The 18,540-nt window shown below is 30.5% G+C and overlaps 2 protein-coding genes across 14 annotated transcripts; both read right to left on the reverse strand.

The window, feature by feature from the left end:
* Positions 1-3,260: 3,260 nt before the first annotated feature.
* On the reverse strand, positions 3,261-17,178 carry LOC121203128 (histone-lysine N-methyltransferase ASHH3). Of its 12 annotated transcripts, none has more exons than XR_005928933.1 (14): positions 13,101-13,193; positions 12,593-12,654; positions 11,698-11,827; positions 11,403-11,514; positions 10,281-10,380; positions 9,846-9,924; positions 9,567-9,738; positions 9,398-9,478; positions 9,048-9,222; positions 8,004-8,022; positions 7,833-7,923; positions 4,675-4,723; positions 4,220-4,578; positions 3,261-3,511 (listed from the first exon to the last, which is right to left on the reverse strand). XR_005928933.1 is itself a non-coding variant. In XM_041116224.1 (14 exons), exons 2-13 carry the CDS (start codon positions 12,608-12,610, stop codon positions 4,507-4,509), a joined length of 1,098 nt encoding a protein of 365 aa, XP_040972158.1. In that variant the 5' UTR covers positions 12,611-12,654; positions 13,101-13,193; the 3' UTR covers positions 3,261-3,511; positions 4,495-4,506. The 12 variants fall into 12 exon arrangements, 9 of the variants coding, with proteins under 9 accessions (XP_040972158.1, XP_040972155.1, XP_040972162.1 ...); XM_041116224.1 differs by having other exon boundaries at positions 4,495-4,578; XM_041116221.1 differs by having other exon boundaries at positions 4,495-4,578; positions 12,950-13,179.
* On the reverse strand, positions 15,017-17,195 carry LOC107918516 (uncharacterized). 2 transcript variants are annotated; one of them, XM_041116232.1, is made up of 6 exons: positions 17,122-17,178; positions 16,610-16,671; positions 15,979-16,254; positions 15,744-15,882; positions 15,490-15,575; positions 15,017-15,372 (listed from the first exon to the last, which is right to left on the reverse strand). In XM_041116232.1, the coding sequence occupies exons 3-6, from the start codon at positions 16,249-16,251 to the stop codon at positions 15,244-15,246; spliced, it is 627 nt and encodes a 208-aa protein (XP_040972166.1). In that variant the 5' UTR covers positions 16,252-16,254; positions 16,610-16,671; positions 17,122-17,178; the 3' UTR covers positions 15,017-15,243. The 2 variants fall into 2 exon arrangements, with proteins under 2 accessions (XP_040972166.1, XP_040972165.1); XM_041116231.1 differs by lacking the exon at positions 16,610-16,671 and having other exon boundaries at positions 17,122-17,195.
* Between the last annotated feature and the right edge of the window lie 1,345 nt (positions 17,196-18,540).

The raw sequence follows: 18,540 nt of genomic DNA on the forward strand, positions 1-18,540 counted from the left end.
TTTATTTACCAAAATAAAGAAACCCATATATTCATGATTAATCATACAAGAGAAATATAAACATGCATTAATAATATCTTTCTATTAAATCAAATATGTAGATTATTTTAGATTAGTTTTGTAATGCTCTGTACAAAGATTTACGGATAAAAGAATCATGGATGCCATTGTATTAGGAGTCTATGTCCTTTTACCCAAAAATGGGTAGATTAGTTTTTGTACAATAGATTAAAGAGTAAATTGGTTTTTCTGTTAAATATTTTATCTATTTTTACTGTTAAAAATAGATTATTGTCAGCATGAGTAATACTTGGCATGTCAAGTGTCATTGTTTTGTTATTTTGTCAATCAAGTTAAATTTTAGGGGTGTAAAAAGATGAAATTTTTAGGAAAAAGGATTAATTTGTTTTTTAATCTAAAATATAAGAACTAATTTACTTATGTTGAGTAGAAATCGATATAGTACTTTTACAGTTGCTTAACCTGATTGTTTACACTGTTAGCGGTGCCCGTCCTAGAAATTTTGCAATTTGATTTTAAACTTTCAAATGAATTTATAAAAATATAATAAATTATGCTTGGCGTCGTCTGATGTTTTTATTTTGACTATCTTTTGTGATTGGCCTTTTCATATTTATTTGATTTGATTTTTTAATAAAAAAATTGTAATTTTGTACGATAAATTTGATAACAATTTTGGTTTTGAGTTTTATTAGTCTAATATCCTTATTAGCTCTTCAGTCAATTAAATAGATGTATTTAATATTAATTATGCTCCTAATATTTTTCGTTATAAAAAGTTAAATAGTTATAATATTTAAGATAAATTTTGCTTTTTATTTTTAAGGAAAAATATTTGGTACATGTTAGTTTTTAGACTCCACAAGAAAGGTGAGGGGTTTGTTAGTGTTTATAAGGGTATAGTAAAATATTAAAATAAATAAATATTTAAAAAAAGAAGAAGCTACATGACAATTTTTAAAAGTTAAGAATAAAAAAATACATTGTTGGTGTATTAATGACTAATCCTATTTTTTAATGTATATAATTTTATATTTTTCTTTTGTAACATAAAATAAATTTATACATGTTTTAATTATTTTAAGACTATTTATTTTTTAATAAAAAAGGTCTCATTCAACTTTAATAATTTAAAGTGATTTTTTAATTTTGAGAAATTTATGTATTGTTTTAGTATAATGATTTAAATTTGTACTTTTATACTCAAAATTTCTGGTCAAATCAAGTCTAGGGTGAATAGTAAAAAATTTTAGTGATAAAATTCAATTTAGCCTATAAAACCTGAAGAATTTTTGTTAATACTAATAAAATATTTTTATAATTTTAATATATTTCGTAATTAAATTGAAAAAGCATATCTTTTGTAAGTCATAACATTTTGACTTTTACTTTGGATTGATATTAGTATGGTTTCTTACTTCGCGTTGAGTTAATTGTTTTGGATTAAATAGTTAAAATTTAAAAGTTACAATTTGTATTAAGTTTTTGAATTTTTTGTACATTTGAAATTTAGTTTTTGATTTTTTATTTTTAAGAATTTAGCTCTTGAAATAAAAAATTTAGGTTCAATTGTAAACACCGTTGATATTCTAAAATTTTAAAAAAAATTTACTCGATAATCATGTCACAATAAAGGCATTATGATGGGCTTGAATTTAACAAAAAAATAATGATGTTAACAATTTTTTAAATTTATGTCAATATTTTAATCAAAATAAAATATTTACACTAACTAATAATATTATAAATGTTAAAGTGCCGAATTATATAAAAAAAATATTCAAGCATAAAGATCAAATCTCAAATTTAAATTTAAATTTAAATTTAAATATTTTTATATAATTGAATTTAAATTTAATATAAATGTTATTATATGATGCATTTCAATTCATCTCTTTCACTTGTAGCACCCGTATTGGTTGAAGTAATGTTGATGGAACAATTCTTTTTCCATTGAACTCCCTTTCTTTTCGGTCCATGAAGACAAAATGTAACATAGGATTAGGATTGACACCATCAGTTAATCACAAAACAAAAGATTCACGGGATCATTAACTAATGTTAATCTAATACTAATAAAATAGGATACTAATCTGATACTAATAGAATAAAAAAATAAAATAGAAAATATCAATATAATATAAAAAAAATTGTCTTTTCGTCTACTTTCCCTAATTTTGTTGTACTAATCGGTATTTAACTTTTGGGAAAAATAAAAAATAAAAATCGGTGCATAACTAATGAATTTGAATGAGGTTAAATAATACATTATTTTAATCAAATATGGGTTGGCTCAATTTCATTTCTTTAAATGATCATGTGGCAAAATTGTATTATTTTGAATTAAAATTAATTATAATATATAGTAATATTAATAAAAATATTATTTTGATAATTTTTAATTAGTAAAATAAATTACTAGAATGGTTTATGAAATGATCTTGATGTTTAATAGAGGATGAAATTTTTTTTGGATTTGTAGAATATATTGGCAAGTATGTCTAAAGATATGGTAACAACTACCTTAATTAAGCTTACGTATAACTAGTCCTAACATAGTTAAATATAACATATATCGTAATCAGGAGCCTTCTTTTATGGTCCAAATTAAAATAATAGCCACTCAAAGCTGTAAAAAAACCTTTCACCTATTTTCAAACACTTTCTAATTTCGACTCTTCTCTTAAATTTATCTTGTTTAATTCAAATTTGATGCCAAAACAAGAAAAGAAATTATTTATTACCTAACGGCACGTTTAGTTAGGAGGAATGACCTTATTCAATTATGTATAATAATACAATGATTTGGTGGAAAGAATTGGTCACTTTCTATAATAACAATTCTTTAGTATCGCCAAAAAATAACTATTACATGCAGCACAAAAGAATAACTATTGCAGATGTATTTTCCTACATGCACCAAGACGGGGGAATGGTATGGCACATCTTCTAGCTACGAAAGGTATTCGCAGAGGAGAAACAAGCCTTCATTTGCAGATGTTCGCTGCTTGATAATGGCCCCTAAGATCTGGATTTTTCAAGGGACGAAGATGTTTTCTGATGGGCTCCTAATTATTTTGTTTCTGATGCTTCAACTTAAGTTATTGAACTCATCTTTCGGCTAGATTTTTTGTTTGTTTGTTTCTTTGGGGTTTTGATTTTATTTTTCTCCTTTATTATTGTATTGAGAACCATTCCTTATTAAATAAAAGTCAGCCAAAACACAGAGATTGCCTTAGTTGATCAAACCATCATGAATGGGTCCATACCATTAGTTGCTTTATTGACAAAACATAACATCCCTTCTCGGCCTTTTGATACAGCAAGATAGGAACACTTGAAAAGATGAGAAATGACAATGGTAAGTATCTCAATATGCAGAAAAAAGAAAAGCACTACAAGGACATTGCTCTGTAACAATGCAGTCAAATCCGGTCATTTTCTTGGTCTATCGGGCTTTTCGCTAGCATTTCTTCTTTAACAACAGTACCTGCGCGACAATCCGTTCCAGACACATAAATTTACAACAATCTATTAATCTAATAAGAGATATATCCAGATTCTGCCAAATACAATGTCACCTCACAACACGACACAACAAAATTTCAGCCAGGAATGAGATTTATAAGATTCTGTATAAACAGGATCAGGACCTATGACATCTAACAAATATAAGATTCTCACTATCTTTATTGAAAACAGGAAGACAAGAGCAGAGATTTAACTTTCTGAACCCATCATTTTTATGATGTTGAAACTTAACTTGATGGCAAGTAAACTGATTATCTACAAACAGTTGTACAAATTCCTGTTTATTTCATGTGCTAAATTGGAACTGCAAGCAGTTAAAGGTATGATTATGGCAATGTAAGTGTTTAGCTGGCAGTTCTATGTGGTGTACTTGTTAGCGTATGCCTTCATAGTCAACCAGATTGACTATAAGATATATGCTATACTATAGTATACATTATTTTATATTAATAGGCAATTCCTTATCAATAAGTTTGAGATTGTTGTTGTTGCACTAACAGTGTAAAGTGCTTGGAATGAAGATTGCAAAAAGAATTATAAGATTGTCATTGTTTACCAATTGTCACAAAACACTGTATAAAGGGTTTCCTAAGAGTCTTAGTGGCTGCCAAATTGTTTGGTGAAACTGTACACATTGAAGGAAACATTTTAACTAGCATTAATGTACCTCATAACTCAATCTCTCTTTTCGGAGATGTTCTCATTGTTTTATTTGGATCACCATTAGATGCTGGACGTGCATAGCTTACAGTTAGCTGTAACTATTGCTTTGTGGCTTGGTCGATACTCTACAAAGATCTAAGGAATAAATCCTACAGTTTGTAGTTATTGCTGATATCATATTAAACAGGATCGTAGTGAGATTCTTGCTCGGAAATTTGATTTCTATAATTTTTGTTTTGATCTTAATTCATGTTTATATAAATTCCCAACAATACTTACTTGAAATTGATCTTACAAAGTGATAAGCTCCCAATCCTCTTTCGACAAATCCAGAAATTCAACATCACCATCTTCAAACATGACCTGCGACCACATAAAAGCACTTGATTTGCATATCTTTATATTTTTAAAAATAAAATAATAATCATAATAAGAAAAGAAAAAAAAAGACTTTCTTACCAGGTGCTTTTTTGAATACTTGTCAAATCGTTTAATAATTCCAAAGTAACTGAAAATTTTCAGCCAGGAATGAGATTTGTAAGATTATGTATAAACAGGATCAGGACCTAGGACATCTAACAAATATAAAAGAGCAACAGAAGAAAACAATGAAACACGACAAAAATTATTCAGTCATTAATTCCTTATACACTCAACTAAAGAAGCAAAGTCCAAAAACTTAGCTAACTTAAGAATGAACTTAAGAACAATTCCAATGACTTCTTTTCTAAAACCCTATACCATATAGAGGAGCAATACAAAAGAAATGGACAGAACTACTGGATTTTGCTTTTACGCATCATACAACCCTAACATGAGGCTACATCAGAATCTAGAAGAATTAGTCCAAGTGATAATAGACCCATGCAAAAAACTCTTGTGCATGCTAGGTGAAGAGCCATGAGAACAAAAATTTAGTGAATCAAATTGCATTTACACTCCTTAACAAAATTGTGCTGTTGAAGGAAAAAACAGAACTTCTTGAAGTGGCTCAGCGGAATAATTCAAGAGAAGATAGGTGGGATTACCATATAAAGGAGCAAAGTCAAGAAAATTCATCTCCATCCAAGATCTTTACTGAGACCATTGGATTTCTATCTTATCCAAGTCAATCTAAGACCATTGACATTGAACCAAACCTGAAACCAGAAGATTTCAAAATCTGCAGCCTAAAACCTTTAGACACTGAACCAGACTTGGAACAAATAGATATCATCATCTCACAGCCTATACACAATCTTCCCAGGAGTCTATCTATACCTAATATAGAAACAGACTTTAAGTGTTATGGATATGTAAGAATAGGATAGTTTCACAATATGATTGATAAGGAAGTCGAGATTAGTTGCCTTTCCTTCATTTTGATTTAATGGTTTAGACTCGTCACAAGGAGCTTGAAACCTTAGGACTCGTTAGAGAGAGACGTAGATCTCTTTAGGGTTTTGATAAAAATTCTGCTTTCCTTTGTTTTATTCATTGTCTCTTTAAATAGAGATTGCTTACTACAACAATCAAGGAAATTCATTTCAAACTAAATAACGTACTACAGGAAACAACTATTTTAGGAGTCCTACCACATACCAATAACAACTTCTACTAAGTGTCCACAACAATACTCCCCTCTTGGAGAAAGAGTTTGTCCTCAAGCTCAAAGCCATGATAAACTTGGTGAAAGGAAGTCGAGAATGATTGGCATTTGTCTAGTGCTCACACATGCATCAATTGCAGTGAATAAACCTCTTTAAACTTCGCCAACATTAACAATTTTCAAAAATAACCCAACTAAGCTTCTTTGTCACCAATTCCCATAAGCATGTCTTTAGTAATAAATAACAGCACATTTGTAACAATTCAAGAACTAATAAATGAGTCTCCATCATCTCAGATATCCATTTTACTAGGTAATCCAGCAAGTTTAGACTCATTACACTTTTCAGATATAAAATTGAAGTTCTCAGGATCAGGTTTAAAGGAAAGGACGGGTTGTTGGATATGAGTTTAGAAAGGATTAATGAATAAGATAAGGGAGTGCAGTTGGTTCTGATCGCTATCTCGTGATGGGTGTAGGAGAGATTGATGCATAGGATAATGAAGAGGGATAGGTAGAGATTGCTATGATTTGGTTTTGTTTAGTTAGAGGGTCTACCTTCATATTTACCATGAAGTTACCAAATTGGTTACCAGCAATCATGATATCCATTCCTTTTAGCATTTGATCGAACATTTGAGATGTGGACACTTAGTAGTTGTTTTTGGTATGTGGTAGGACTCCTAAAATAGAAGTATTGTTGTGGAAAAACCATTAATACTAAGTATTAGAGGCAATACTCGGCCCCTTTTTTTCTTTTCTTTTTTTTTGTTTCAACCTTTAAGTTATTGCTGACCTATTTGCTTTTTTGTCCGAAATAGAATAATTCCTGCATCTCTATCTCTGCATATCTCTTTATCATGCCTGAAATCTCCTTAGTATCCTCTATTAAAAAACAATCCTACTCTGATCGTATCAAAATGAATCACATTTTGTCCAAATCACCACCATTTGACTCCATGAGGGAAACCTTCCATATTGGCTGCAATCTATCTAGATGTATATCCAAGGAAGAGGGAAAATGGGATACCTTAACAGTGAGACTTAAGCTCCCAAGAAGATGGACCCAACATATGCTATCTGGGAGAAAATTCCACTGGTCATGGCACCATGGATGAAAAGATAAGTGCGAATCAAATGTGTTATTCCACTGCAAAGAAATTCAAGGTTAATGTGGTTGAGATGTATTCTGATCTCAACAACTATTTCCAAATTTATGATTTACTAGAAAAGATTGGAGGGGCTCGACAAGAAGAAGGTAGTCTAACCTAGTACTTCAATGTTCTTAAGGGTTTGGCAGGATTTAGATTTGTTTAATTATTATGAATGGAAAAACCTTGATGACTATCATAAGCAAACTGAGGAAAGTGATAGAAATTTCAAAACTTCAGCAAGATTAATGTTGAGTTTGATGAAACAAAAGGGAGGATACTTGATAGGAAGCCGCTTCCTCCTATTGGAAAAGTTCTTTTTAGAAGCACAGAGGGAAGAGACCTTATGTCGTGTTATGTTGAGAGAAAAAAAGGAACAATCAGCTAGTTTGAAACCACCACCACAATGGCTTCCCGGGATCACACAAAATAGATTGATAATCAGGATGCAAATTGGTCATCCTACAACAACGAATGGAGGCTTGAAGAAAAATCGTGGGTGTGGTGTGATTATTGCAATAAACCATGCCGTACTTAATAAACCTGCTGCAAACTTCATGGAAACCAGAAAACTTGAAGGGCAAACTGTAAATATTTAGTTTCCTAAGGTAGCAGATTCTAACTCTGATCTAGTTTCCCACTATCTTCTTTCTAAGCCAACAAGTAACTTCTTTATGTACCCTATTGAATTCCTCACTTGAAACATATGGAAGTGAATTTCCCTTCTCTACACAATTGACTGAAGTTCTTCAAAGCAAATTTGGTTTCATTATGATATTATCACTAATTTTGAAAAAAGAAATCAATCATAAGTACACATCATTTAACAACAACTAAACCTAACACAATATTCGAAAAGTCAAAATTTTCATATTTACCTATCATTTATTGGACGAGATATTTTTATCACTTCACCAATGCAACACCGAAAACGTAACTGTCGTTGATTATAATCATGCTGAGAAGTTCCTGAAATTTAAGTGCCAGCTTCAAACATTTTATCCCAGTAAAATATTAATATAAGAGAGCATAAAGAATAATTCACTTACCGACAGGCAAACCTCCATTCTGGTTAATCCAAAAAAATAGAAAAAGGGACGATTAGTTCAAGTTTTTGCCAAAGTCTACAATATGCATATGACACCCAAATAAGTGATTCAATGAATGCTCAAAACTACAACGCATAACCAAAAAGAATAAAACAACTTAGTCAAAATCAAATAACAATGGGTCATAACGTATACATCATGGATGTGAAAAGCCAAAAATTACAAAAGAATCCAAGGAACTTGGAGGGAGAGGGAGAGAGCTAAGGAGTGAATAGATCAGTAAAGGGAAAAAGCTTCTAAGGTTCTTCTTCGGAATAAAGAGCTCTGGTATATCAATTTATAGTATTATAGAAACTCCAAGAGATGATACTGCCCTTCCTGAAAGAGGTATATAAACTAACTGAAATTTCAAAAAAAATAAAATAAACTGAGCTGGACTCTGAAAATAAATGCATCCATAGATCTACAGTGTTGTAACATAAGAGGAACTATTAATACACTAGTTATTCCTAAATCAAGAAAGATTTTAGTTCCTGGGATTTTCAATTATTACAGGAAAAATAGCATACAAAATTTATTTTTACGTCAAGAGCAAAAATAGACACAACACAGAAGTTGTAACTTTATTCTAGTGAATAATGTTTGCCAGGCACAATCAGAAAATCTTTAACAGCTGATATACAATAGTCTTTGTCAAATATGCAATAAAGACAACGTAAAAGTAAGATCTTATGCAGTTCTTTTTTCTCTTTTAAAAAACAAAACTTTCTAAAGTCGACAAACAAAAAGCATTTTGTAAGAATCACCTTTTTCACAATACAACACAACCATACGTACTAACCTAGAAAACACCATTCCAAGTTATTGCATTTTCTACAACAGCACAAATGCAACTGAAACTGACAATACCAGCAAGCAATTAAAACTGGCCGTGACCAAATTGCAGAAGATAGAATTAAATCATAACCACAAAGTAAATAGAAAAGGCATTTTTAAATCACATCTTTTATTCTTGATAGTGTCAAAAAGCCTCTTAGCACATACTTCTTTTCCAAATAGCACAGCTTTCAATGTTGGAGAGGACACTGCCACTTGGCATGCTACTAGCTTTAATGTAGCATCTGATGACATCTTCGACTTGCTAGGTTTGACCCCAAGTTTTTGCCTGCAGCCAGCGGCACCACAGTGACAATCTTGATCTGCACCAAATTGAACAAACCTGCTAAATTTGTTAGATTGTACAAAGACTACAAATGTCAAAGGAACCAATACCAGTGGCTTCAGCATTTTATATGGTAAAGGGTCGATTTAAAACTTCAGATTTTATTATCAGTGCATGAAATGCAACAAATATATTTCTATTCACAGGTAGAGAGTCAGGCAAGCACTCATACTGATAATCATAGGTCAGATGCTCCCCCTTTTTTATATCTCGCATTGCAAATATGCCAATCCTTGTTTCACCATCAATTATCCTGAGAAAGGTAAAATAAACAAAAGAGTGTAAGAACAGCATATCACTTGATATCAATGCAAGTGTACTAATATGGGTAGGTAGAGAACCATTTCTGCATCTCAGTATTGGGGCAGCAACTATGGTTTATATATCTGGATTTGTTCCCCTTGTATGTGGCATCAATTACCATATCACGATTGATTTCACATAAGTAGAAATTGGTTTCTCCACGATGCTTCATGTTCCAAAGCCTCTCCTCACATGTTTTGTCATCAATAACTACATTGACAAAATACTATTTAAAAATTTACAAGCATGTTCGAGAGAAAAAAATAATGTTTAGAATAGGGATAGCAACTGCAGTGGATAGAGCAAGAGTTGCATACCTTCCCCGACATATTCTATTACAAACTCTCCATGCTTGATATCTTCATCAGCTACAATGCCCTCTCCACATTTCTCGGTCTACAAATATTATCCCATTTAACTTCAAAATTTCAAAGTGTACAAACAACAAACGACAATTGAGAGTGACCGGTTTCCAACAAAATGCACAAATTGTCTCTTGGCACATGGACACAAGAACATTTGTTAACAGTGTCATGCAAACAAATCCATGTTATATTCTTCCCCCAAAAATCGATTAAATAGGCAAGGTTAGCTGTTATTTTGGAAGACATTGGCTCCTTCCAGTATACAGATCTTAAAAGGTTTCAGCAATAAAGAAAAGAATATTTGTTCCCTTTAGACATGGTTCTGATAAAAGCTTCAGCAAAACACAGATTCAATCAAGACAACAGAAAAAAAAAATCAAACTATACCTTAATCAATTTCAGTTTTTTGACAGGTCTGTGTTGGAATGGTTTATTGAGGCATGAACTCCCACAGCTGCAGCCAGAAGAGCAACTAGACAGTAGCATCCTGCATGAAGCAACAAAGTTACATACACAACTCCATACTATTTCTACAGAGTAAGAAGATACGTCATAATATATGCATAACGAATTACCAAATGGCATGTTATGCCTAAGCCCACAAAATATTATATTTGGTTCATGAAGGTAACAGCGACAGCGAGTTCTCAAACAGTATTAATTTCAATGAAAATGCCTGATTATTTTCTCTTTTTCTTGTTCGTTCATCGTAAATCTCAATTCTCTGCTGGTACAGTAGATAGGCTGATGTCCATAACACCAAAAAAAGAGAGTTATCTACACCCCCCCAAAAAAAAAAAGTTATCTACATACTAAATATTTATAAGCTAGGTTTACTTGAACTCGTGTGAATGTTGGATATAGGTATGTATCCTAAGATAGATATGTTTGATTTTCCCAAGTTTTTCCAGTATTTGGAGGATCCTTTAAGGGAAATATCCCCATACCCATGTTCAGAAATGTGTCAGCACAAGTGTCAAACTCAGGTCCAAGCAAGGTAGTTTATAAGAACCATATACTTTCAAAATCCTATCAATGGATGCTACTGCCAAAAAAAAACATCACTTCCCAAACACCTATCTAGCTGCTGCAAAAAATTCCAGCAATCTTGACCATGCACAGTGATACTATGATAACACTTGTATGTACCAAGATGATAAAACATGAGCAGAAATTTCCCCAAACTCAACCCACTAAAAATCCATAAAGCTAGGTTAATCAGACCTCCCACATGGTATAATGTAAAATAAAAGAATATAAGTAAAGATAAAAGCATCTTCTAACAACAATTATTTTGATGCAATAGTCATGTGCTGATATGGGGTTCTAATCTAACTGTAACATACCATTGAAGAATCAAGATGAAATTCACTTCAAAAAATTTCTGATAAATCAAAGTAATGTGAAAGCAAACCAGAAAAATGTAATATGTTTATGCTTTAAAATCCAAAAACAATCATTTATAATGTAGTTCAATCATGAATTCTGATAAACTGAGACAAATCTTACCCACAGTGGCAATCTCTGCCACACACAGAAGAACCAGGTGATGATGGTGTGCAAGAACAGAAAATTCCATCATCCTCCAGGCGCCTTTTAATCCTCTTTGTGAGATATATGTCTTAAGTTGTTAAACCAACAAAATAAAAAACAAACTGACATTTAAGCTCAAAGTAAAGTCATACCTCTTAGAAAAACAAGATGAAAAGTACAAGATAAAGGTTGTAGTGCATGAAATGGGCCATTTAATGATAAACATAAATTGTGGAGGAAGAACAATTACAAACTTATGTGAAAAGGATACTGCGCCTTATAACGGTGTATGGCGTGTCTTTCCACTTATTAAAGCAATCTGGCAGTTCAAACTCAACCGGATGTCCAATTTGCTTCATCAACTTGTTGAATGCATAACCAATGTGACTGCAATCAGAACTCTGGTAAAGGGGAAAATCCAATAAGAAAATTCAACATATCTTGAAAAAATTCTACAGAATAGAATAACCAAAAACCAGATCACAAGCTTTCTTGACATTTTACCAAAAAACTATATAAGAAACAGGAAGGTCAACGAGAAAGTCTAAAGGTTAATAAACATATCCATACTTATATAAAAGATTAAAAACCTTAATACAAGTTAGTACAACAAAAGGTTTTAATAAACAATCAATTTAATTGCATAAAAATCCAACAGAAAATTAGATATCACAGTAGAAAATGTACAGAACCACAATGTCCTGACTAAGATTAATACAAGTAAACGTTGTAACTCTTACACAGCCAGGTAAGTTCTTCTTAACAATGACAAGGAAAAACAAAAAGGGCATCTAATCGAAGCACTTTCGATATCGCAAATCCCAAGAAAAACTGTAAAAAGTAAATCCACTAAAGTTTAAAACAAAAATTCAGAACCATTAGAGCAGGAAAAAGAAGAGAGATTTTTTAATAACATATATCTCAGACACCATAGGAATCACATTCAAAATATTCTATTGCATTATAAAAACACTGACTACTATATATTCAACAAGAGAAATATTCTTCTAAAGAAACAAAATTATTCAATGTAGACAAAATTTCATAGCACACACCTCAAAAATTTTAACAAACAAAAAGAAAAACAATTAAAAGAAAAAGAAAAAGAAAATCCTGAACTACTAGAATTAAAGAAACCTATAGCAGGCAGAAAAATGTAAAGCAACCTTCTTTGTAGCAGGCATGGCCTCAAGTATTATAACCACAAAGAATATCTGACAACAATTGCCTACACCAAACCAACATGGAAATCAGTATTTACAATTCCCACAACAAGTTGGGTTAATTTTATATGAAATAGTTTCCCTGCAAAAATCTAGCTTTTTGGACTTGTAAAACAACAAATCCAAACGAAATGACTTTAGTTTAAATTACGGCACTCTCCGCCATTCAGCCAATAGTGCTTTTTAAACATATACAAGTAAAGAAAAACAAACTGAATGAACAAGATAGGGAATGGCAAAGCCCATGAGCAAAATAATGCAAAAAATAAAAATTCAGATAATAGTTGAAACAGAACTAACGGTTCTAGGAGAAACTTGGAGAAGCCCAGATACAGATTTATACACTTAAGGTAGCCAAATTTTTCAATGGCAGCAAAAATGAAAAAAAAAATATGTATATATATACGGAAAAAGGAACTGAAATCTTGTAGAAAGAGAAGAGGTGGCTCACTTCTCGGCCGTGGATAAGCAGACGGAGAAACAACGAAAATGAGGCACAGATTCAAAAGAGACGATTTAGGAGCAAAAGTTTTATATTTATTTATTCATTATTTGCGTTATTAATAATATCAAATTGCAAGAAGGAAAGAAAGGTTAAAGTATCAAGAAGATCCTTGTATTATACATATTGTTTCACTTTAGTCCTTATACTGTTAAAAAGAGTCTAAATTATAATAGAAATATTTACAGTATAAAAAGTATATTAATTTCAAACAAAAGATTTCATTTTAACTTTGTTAAAAAGTAAATGATATTTTTTAGAATAATAAATGTTAATTTTAATTTAATTTAATTCTTTTTAATGATACAGACGCTAAATTAATCTATTTAATAATATATAGACTAATATAATATAATTTTTATAATATAGGGATCTCCTTGATACTTTGACCGAAAAAAAATCTTTGTAAATCAACTAGATCCAAACTATACTGTTCGTGGGTCGTGGCCCAAGAACTTCAAGTATAGTTGCTTTTAGTTCTAGCAATATATACTAGTATTTTACTATGTCAAAATATTTCACCAGTCCCTATATTTTGACAAATATTAAGATTTAATCCTTGTATTTTAAAAATTAAAATTATTTTTTATTACTTTTTATTTATAATTTAAGTTTAATTGTTATCACTATTAATATTTTTAATTATAGAAATTTTAATTTTCGATTTAAATTTTGATTTTTTATTTTTACTAAATTTTATTTTAGTTATTTTTTTAAATTAATGAGTACTTAAAAAGTAAAATAAAATTGCTTTTTTTAAGCTCTCGTATGTAATTATTATAGCTAATCATGATTGGCCAAAAGTGTACAATTGTTAAGTTTCCTTGAAATATTAATAGTTTATAAATGTGAATTATCGGTGATACATCATCATTGATTGAACAATTAAGTGTTTCGTTATTAGGATTGATACTTTTTATTACCAATGTTAATATTTTTTTTATCAATTATATGTATATTAAGACAAGTGGATTGACATATGTCACTCTTTTAGCGATACGGGAAGATTTATTTTAACACCATCAATTCGGAGTATCAAAAGATAAGACGAAAAAAAGTATACGTGCCAAAACGAACAAATTAAAAGTGTAAGTATCATGTTGACAAATTTATTAAAGTCAAGGGTAAATCTTGTCATTATCCTTATAAAATTTGAATCCAACAAAAAGAAAGGGATAAACTACATGCAAGGTCACTAAACTAACAACAAAATTACGTTTTGGTCACTCAACTTCAAAAATTTACAAACAGTTATTGAATTATTTAAAAGTTTTTATTTAAGCCATTAGATTGTTAAAATCGTTGTTGTATGATTTTCTTTGTTCACATTGTCTGTACAAATCGAAAGTTTTCATTCCACTTCTCTTCTACATTATCTTTTTTAATGAAATAACTTTAAACGTCATAAATCTATTAATCAAAATTCAAATAATTTTCTTATTCAATCCCTAATCAATGAAATTAATTTTAATTGAATGTAAGTTTTTCTACTTATTAATGGATATTGATCCACTGTATAAATAAATTTTTCTACTTATTAATGGATATTGATCGACTGTATAAATTATCAAATCATCGCTTGATGTTTGAAGGTCTGAATTTTAAAAATAAAAACTTAAAAACACCTCTCTTAATTTCCCTTTACTTGGCTACGCGCACCGTTTGGTGTTTGAAACATGTGAGTGCGTTAACATGTACTTGTTTTTCATTTATTTTCACTTAATATCAACCTAATTTTCAATTCTGTATACATGTATATTTATAGCAATTTTAGATCCAAAAAATATTATGTCTCTTAAAGAGAATGAATTATAAATTCCAAATTAACACATATGCCAATTCAAAATTTGTAACTTTCACCATGATTAAAGATGGATATAATTGTTCTCTTATTCATCTGCTCTCAACAAAGTTAGAAAAATAATCCTACACAATCTTTACTTTGTAATATTGTTCACGGCAAAGAACATCAAAATAAAATGCCCTATGATTACAATATGATAGTATTTACAGGCTTAAACTCACATACTCTATTGATAATGGACAATAGGTAGCAAGAAAAGAAAACACAACCAACCTCTTTTTAAATACTCTATTGATTTTTCTTCAATCTCGAAGTTGAGGACGGCGATTTAAGGTTAGGCTCTGAAGTCCTAATAATGAACAAAAATGTTTCAAGAAGCATGCCAAACACCAATCCAAGAATACCTCCAGCAGAATTCTGCAAATATAATGAACAGTATAGCATCTTCAGTCCATGCTAAATAATCTAAACTGAGGCACCCATGAGACCATGACATAACTACTTAAAAATTTGAGGTTGGTAATCTGAAAGTACCATAATAGGACTGTGGTTAAACAACGCTCTGAATGCAAAATAACCAACCAAATACCCAGTAAACATTGTCAGAGCAACATGTAAACCTGTTCATGCATACATCACTGGAATTAACTACGAAGAAGAATCTTGCAACAGCAATATATATATATATTTGAAGTAAGTTCTGCAACAGTTTGATTGTTCCTTTAATTACTTAAGTTTGAAATTTTGCAAGAAGCCATATGAAAATTGTATGCAAAGAAAATACTAACCAAAGCCAATTTGATCCTTATAAGTAGAGAAAGGTTCAGTGAGATCCTTCTTCGGCGTGATATCTTTAACAAGCTCTTGATACTCTTTCCTCTCTGCTAGTTCTTTAAGCTTCCTTAACCTCTCCTTCAATTCTTCGCTCTACAAATTCAATTTTTTTTTAAAAAGCACAAGTTAATTTAAAAATGCAACCATGATAGACCTAGAACGCTAGAATCTAAATCGTTTCCAATTTACCTTCTCTCTGGGTTTAGGACTGGTGAAAACGAAATTAGATCCGGAGAAGAGAGGAATCAATCCGGGCCTGGAGTCAAAAGCTGATTCCATCCATATGCTTCGGATCTGCTTGTACGGAGCATTGGCTGCTGAGGAAAGAGTGAGAGCGAGTTCTCGGAGTTCTTTAGAGAGACGATGGTCATTGGAGGCTGAGAGAAGAAACGAGCGAATGGATTCGGTCACAGTTATCACGAGACCGGGTTGGTTCGGATCATCGGAGCTCATTTTTTTCATTTACTGTGAGAAATGGAAATCCGTGAGGGAAGTGGTAAAGCTTTACTACTCCAGGAGTGGAGAATTTTGCAAGACAAAACCCAAACGACGCAGCTTTTTTGAATGGATTGCCATACATCTCAGACACCATAGGAGTCACATTCAAACTATTCTATTGCATTATAAAAACACTTACTAGTATATATTCAACAAGAGAAATATTCTTCTAAAGAAACAAAATTACTCAATGTAGACAAAATTTCATAGCACACACCTCAAAAATTTTAACAAACAAAAAGAAAAACAATTAAAAGAAAAAGAAAATCCTGAACTACTAGAATTAAAGAAACCTATAGCAGGCAGAAAAATGTAAAGCAACCTTCTTTGTAGCAGGCATGGCCTCAAGTATTATAACCACAAAGAATATCTGACAACAATTGCCTACACCAAACCAACATGGAAATCAGTATTTACAATTCCCACAACAAGTTGGGTTAATTCTATATGAAATAATTTCCCTGCAAAAATCTAGCTTTTTGGACTTGTAAAACAACAAATCCAAACGAAATGACTTCAGTTTAAATTACGGTAGTCTCCGCCATTCAGCCAATAGTGCTTTTTAAACATATACAAGTAAAGAAAAACAAACTGAATGAACAAGATAGGGAATGACAAAGCCCATGAGCAAAATAATGCAAAAAATAAAAATTCAGATAATAGTTGAAACAGAACTAACGGTTCTAGGAGAAACTTGGAGAAGCCCAGATACAGATTTATATACTTAAGGTAGCCAAATTTTTCAATGGCAGCAAAAATGAAAAAAAAAATATGTGTATATATATATACAGAAAAAGGAACTGAAATCTTGTAGAAAGAGAAGAGGTGGCTTACTTCTCGGCCGTGGATAAGCAGACGGAGAAACAAAGAAAATGAAGCACAGATTCAAAAGAGACGATTTAGGAGCAAAAGTTTTATATTTATTTATTCATTATTTACCTTATTAATAATATCAAATTGCAAGAAGGAAAGAAAGGTTAAAGTATCAAGAAGGTCCTTGTATTATAGATATTGTTTCAATTTAGTCCTTATACTGTTAAAAAGAGTCTAAATTATAATAGAAATATTTACCGTATAAAAAGTATCTCAATTGCAATTCAATTTCAAACAAAAGATTTCGTTTTAACTTTGTTAAACAGTAAATGATATTTTTTTAGAATAGTAAATGTAATTCTATTTTAATTTGATTCTTTTTAATGGTATAGACACTAAATTAATCTATTTAATAATAAATGGACTAATTTAATACAATTTTTATAATACGGGGACTTCCTTGATATTTTTACCGGAAAAAAAAGCGCTATGTAAATCTACTAATCCAAACTATACTGTTCGTGGGTCGTGGCCCAAGAACTTCAAGAGTAGTTGCTTTTAGTTTGTAGCAATATATACTAGTATTTTGCTATGTCAAATTATTTCACCAGTCCCTATATTTTGACCAATATTAAGATTTAATCCTTGTATTTTAAAAATTAAAATTAATTTTTTATTACTTTTTTATTTATAATTTAAGTTTAATTTTTAACATTATTAATATTTTTAATTATGGAAATTCTGATTTTCGAATTGAATTTTGATTTTTTTATTTTTACTAAATTTTATTTTAGTTATTTTTTTAAATTAATGAGTACTTAAAAAGTAAAAAAAAATTGCTTTTTTAAGCTCTCGTATGTAATTATTATAGCCAATCATGATTGGCCAAAAGTGTACAATTGTTAAGTTTCCTTGAAATATTAATAGTTTATTAATGTGAATAATCGGTAATACATCATCGTTGATTGAACAATTACGTGTCTCATTATCAGGTTTAATACTTTTTATTACCAATGTTAATATTTTTTATCAATTATATGTAAATTAAGACAAGTGGACTGACATATGTCACTCTTTTAGCGATACTAGGAGATATATATAACAACATCAATTCAGAATATCAAAAGATAAGATGAAAAAAGTATATGTGCCAAAACGAACAAATTAAAAGTGCAAGTATCATGTTGACAAATTTATTAAAGTTAAGGGCAAATCTTGTCATTATCCTTATAAAATTTGAATCCAACAAAAAAAAAGAAGATAAAGCAATATCACTAAACTATCAACAAAATCAAGTTTTGTGCACTCAACTTCAAAAAGTTATAAAATGGTTATTGAATTATTTAAAAGTTTTCATTTAAGTGACTAATTTTTTCATGAAACAACTTTAAACGTCATGAATCTATTAATTAAAATTCAAATAATTTTCTTCTTCGATCT

Source organism: Gossypium hirsutum, chromosome A06 (assembly GCF_007990345.1).
Source record: "Gossypium hirsutum isolate 1008001.06 chromosome A06, Gossypium_hirsutum_v2.1, whole genome shotgun sequence".
Classification (NCBI taxonomy): domain Eukaryota; kingdom Viridiplantae; phylum Streptophyta; class Magnoliopsida; order Malvales; family Malvaceae; genus Gossypium; species Gossypium hirsutum.

Bases quoted from the DNA above. Each gene is read 5' to 3' on its own strand.
- LOC107918516 (XM_041116231.1), bottom strand. From the start codon at position 16,251: ATGAAAAAAATGAGCTCCGATGATCCGAACCAACCCGGTCTCGTGATA. The intron at 15,576-15,743 runs GTTAGTATTTTC...ATGCATGAACAG, and splicing joins TAAGGATCAAATTGGCTTTG to GTTTACATGTTGCTCTGACA. The intron at 15,373-15,489 runs GTACTTTCAGAT...TTATATTTGCAG, and splicing joins TTAACCACAGTCCTATTATG to AATTCTGCTGGAGGTATTCT.
- LOC121203128 (XM_041116222.1), bottom strand. The intron at 10,381-11,402 runs GTAAGATTTGTC...TGCTTCATGCAG, and splicing joins GGCAGAGATTGCCACTGTGG to GATGCTACTGTCTAGTTGCT. The intron at 9,925-10,280 runs GTATAGTTTGAT...TAATATTTGTAG, and splicing joins AAAAACTGAAATTGATTAAG to ACCGAGAAATGTGGAGAGGG.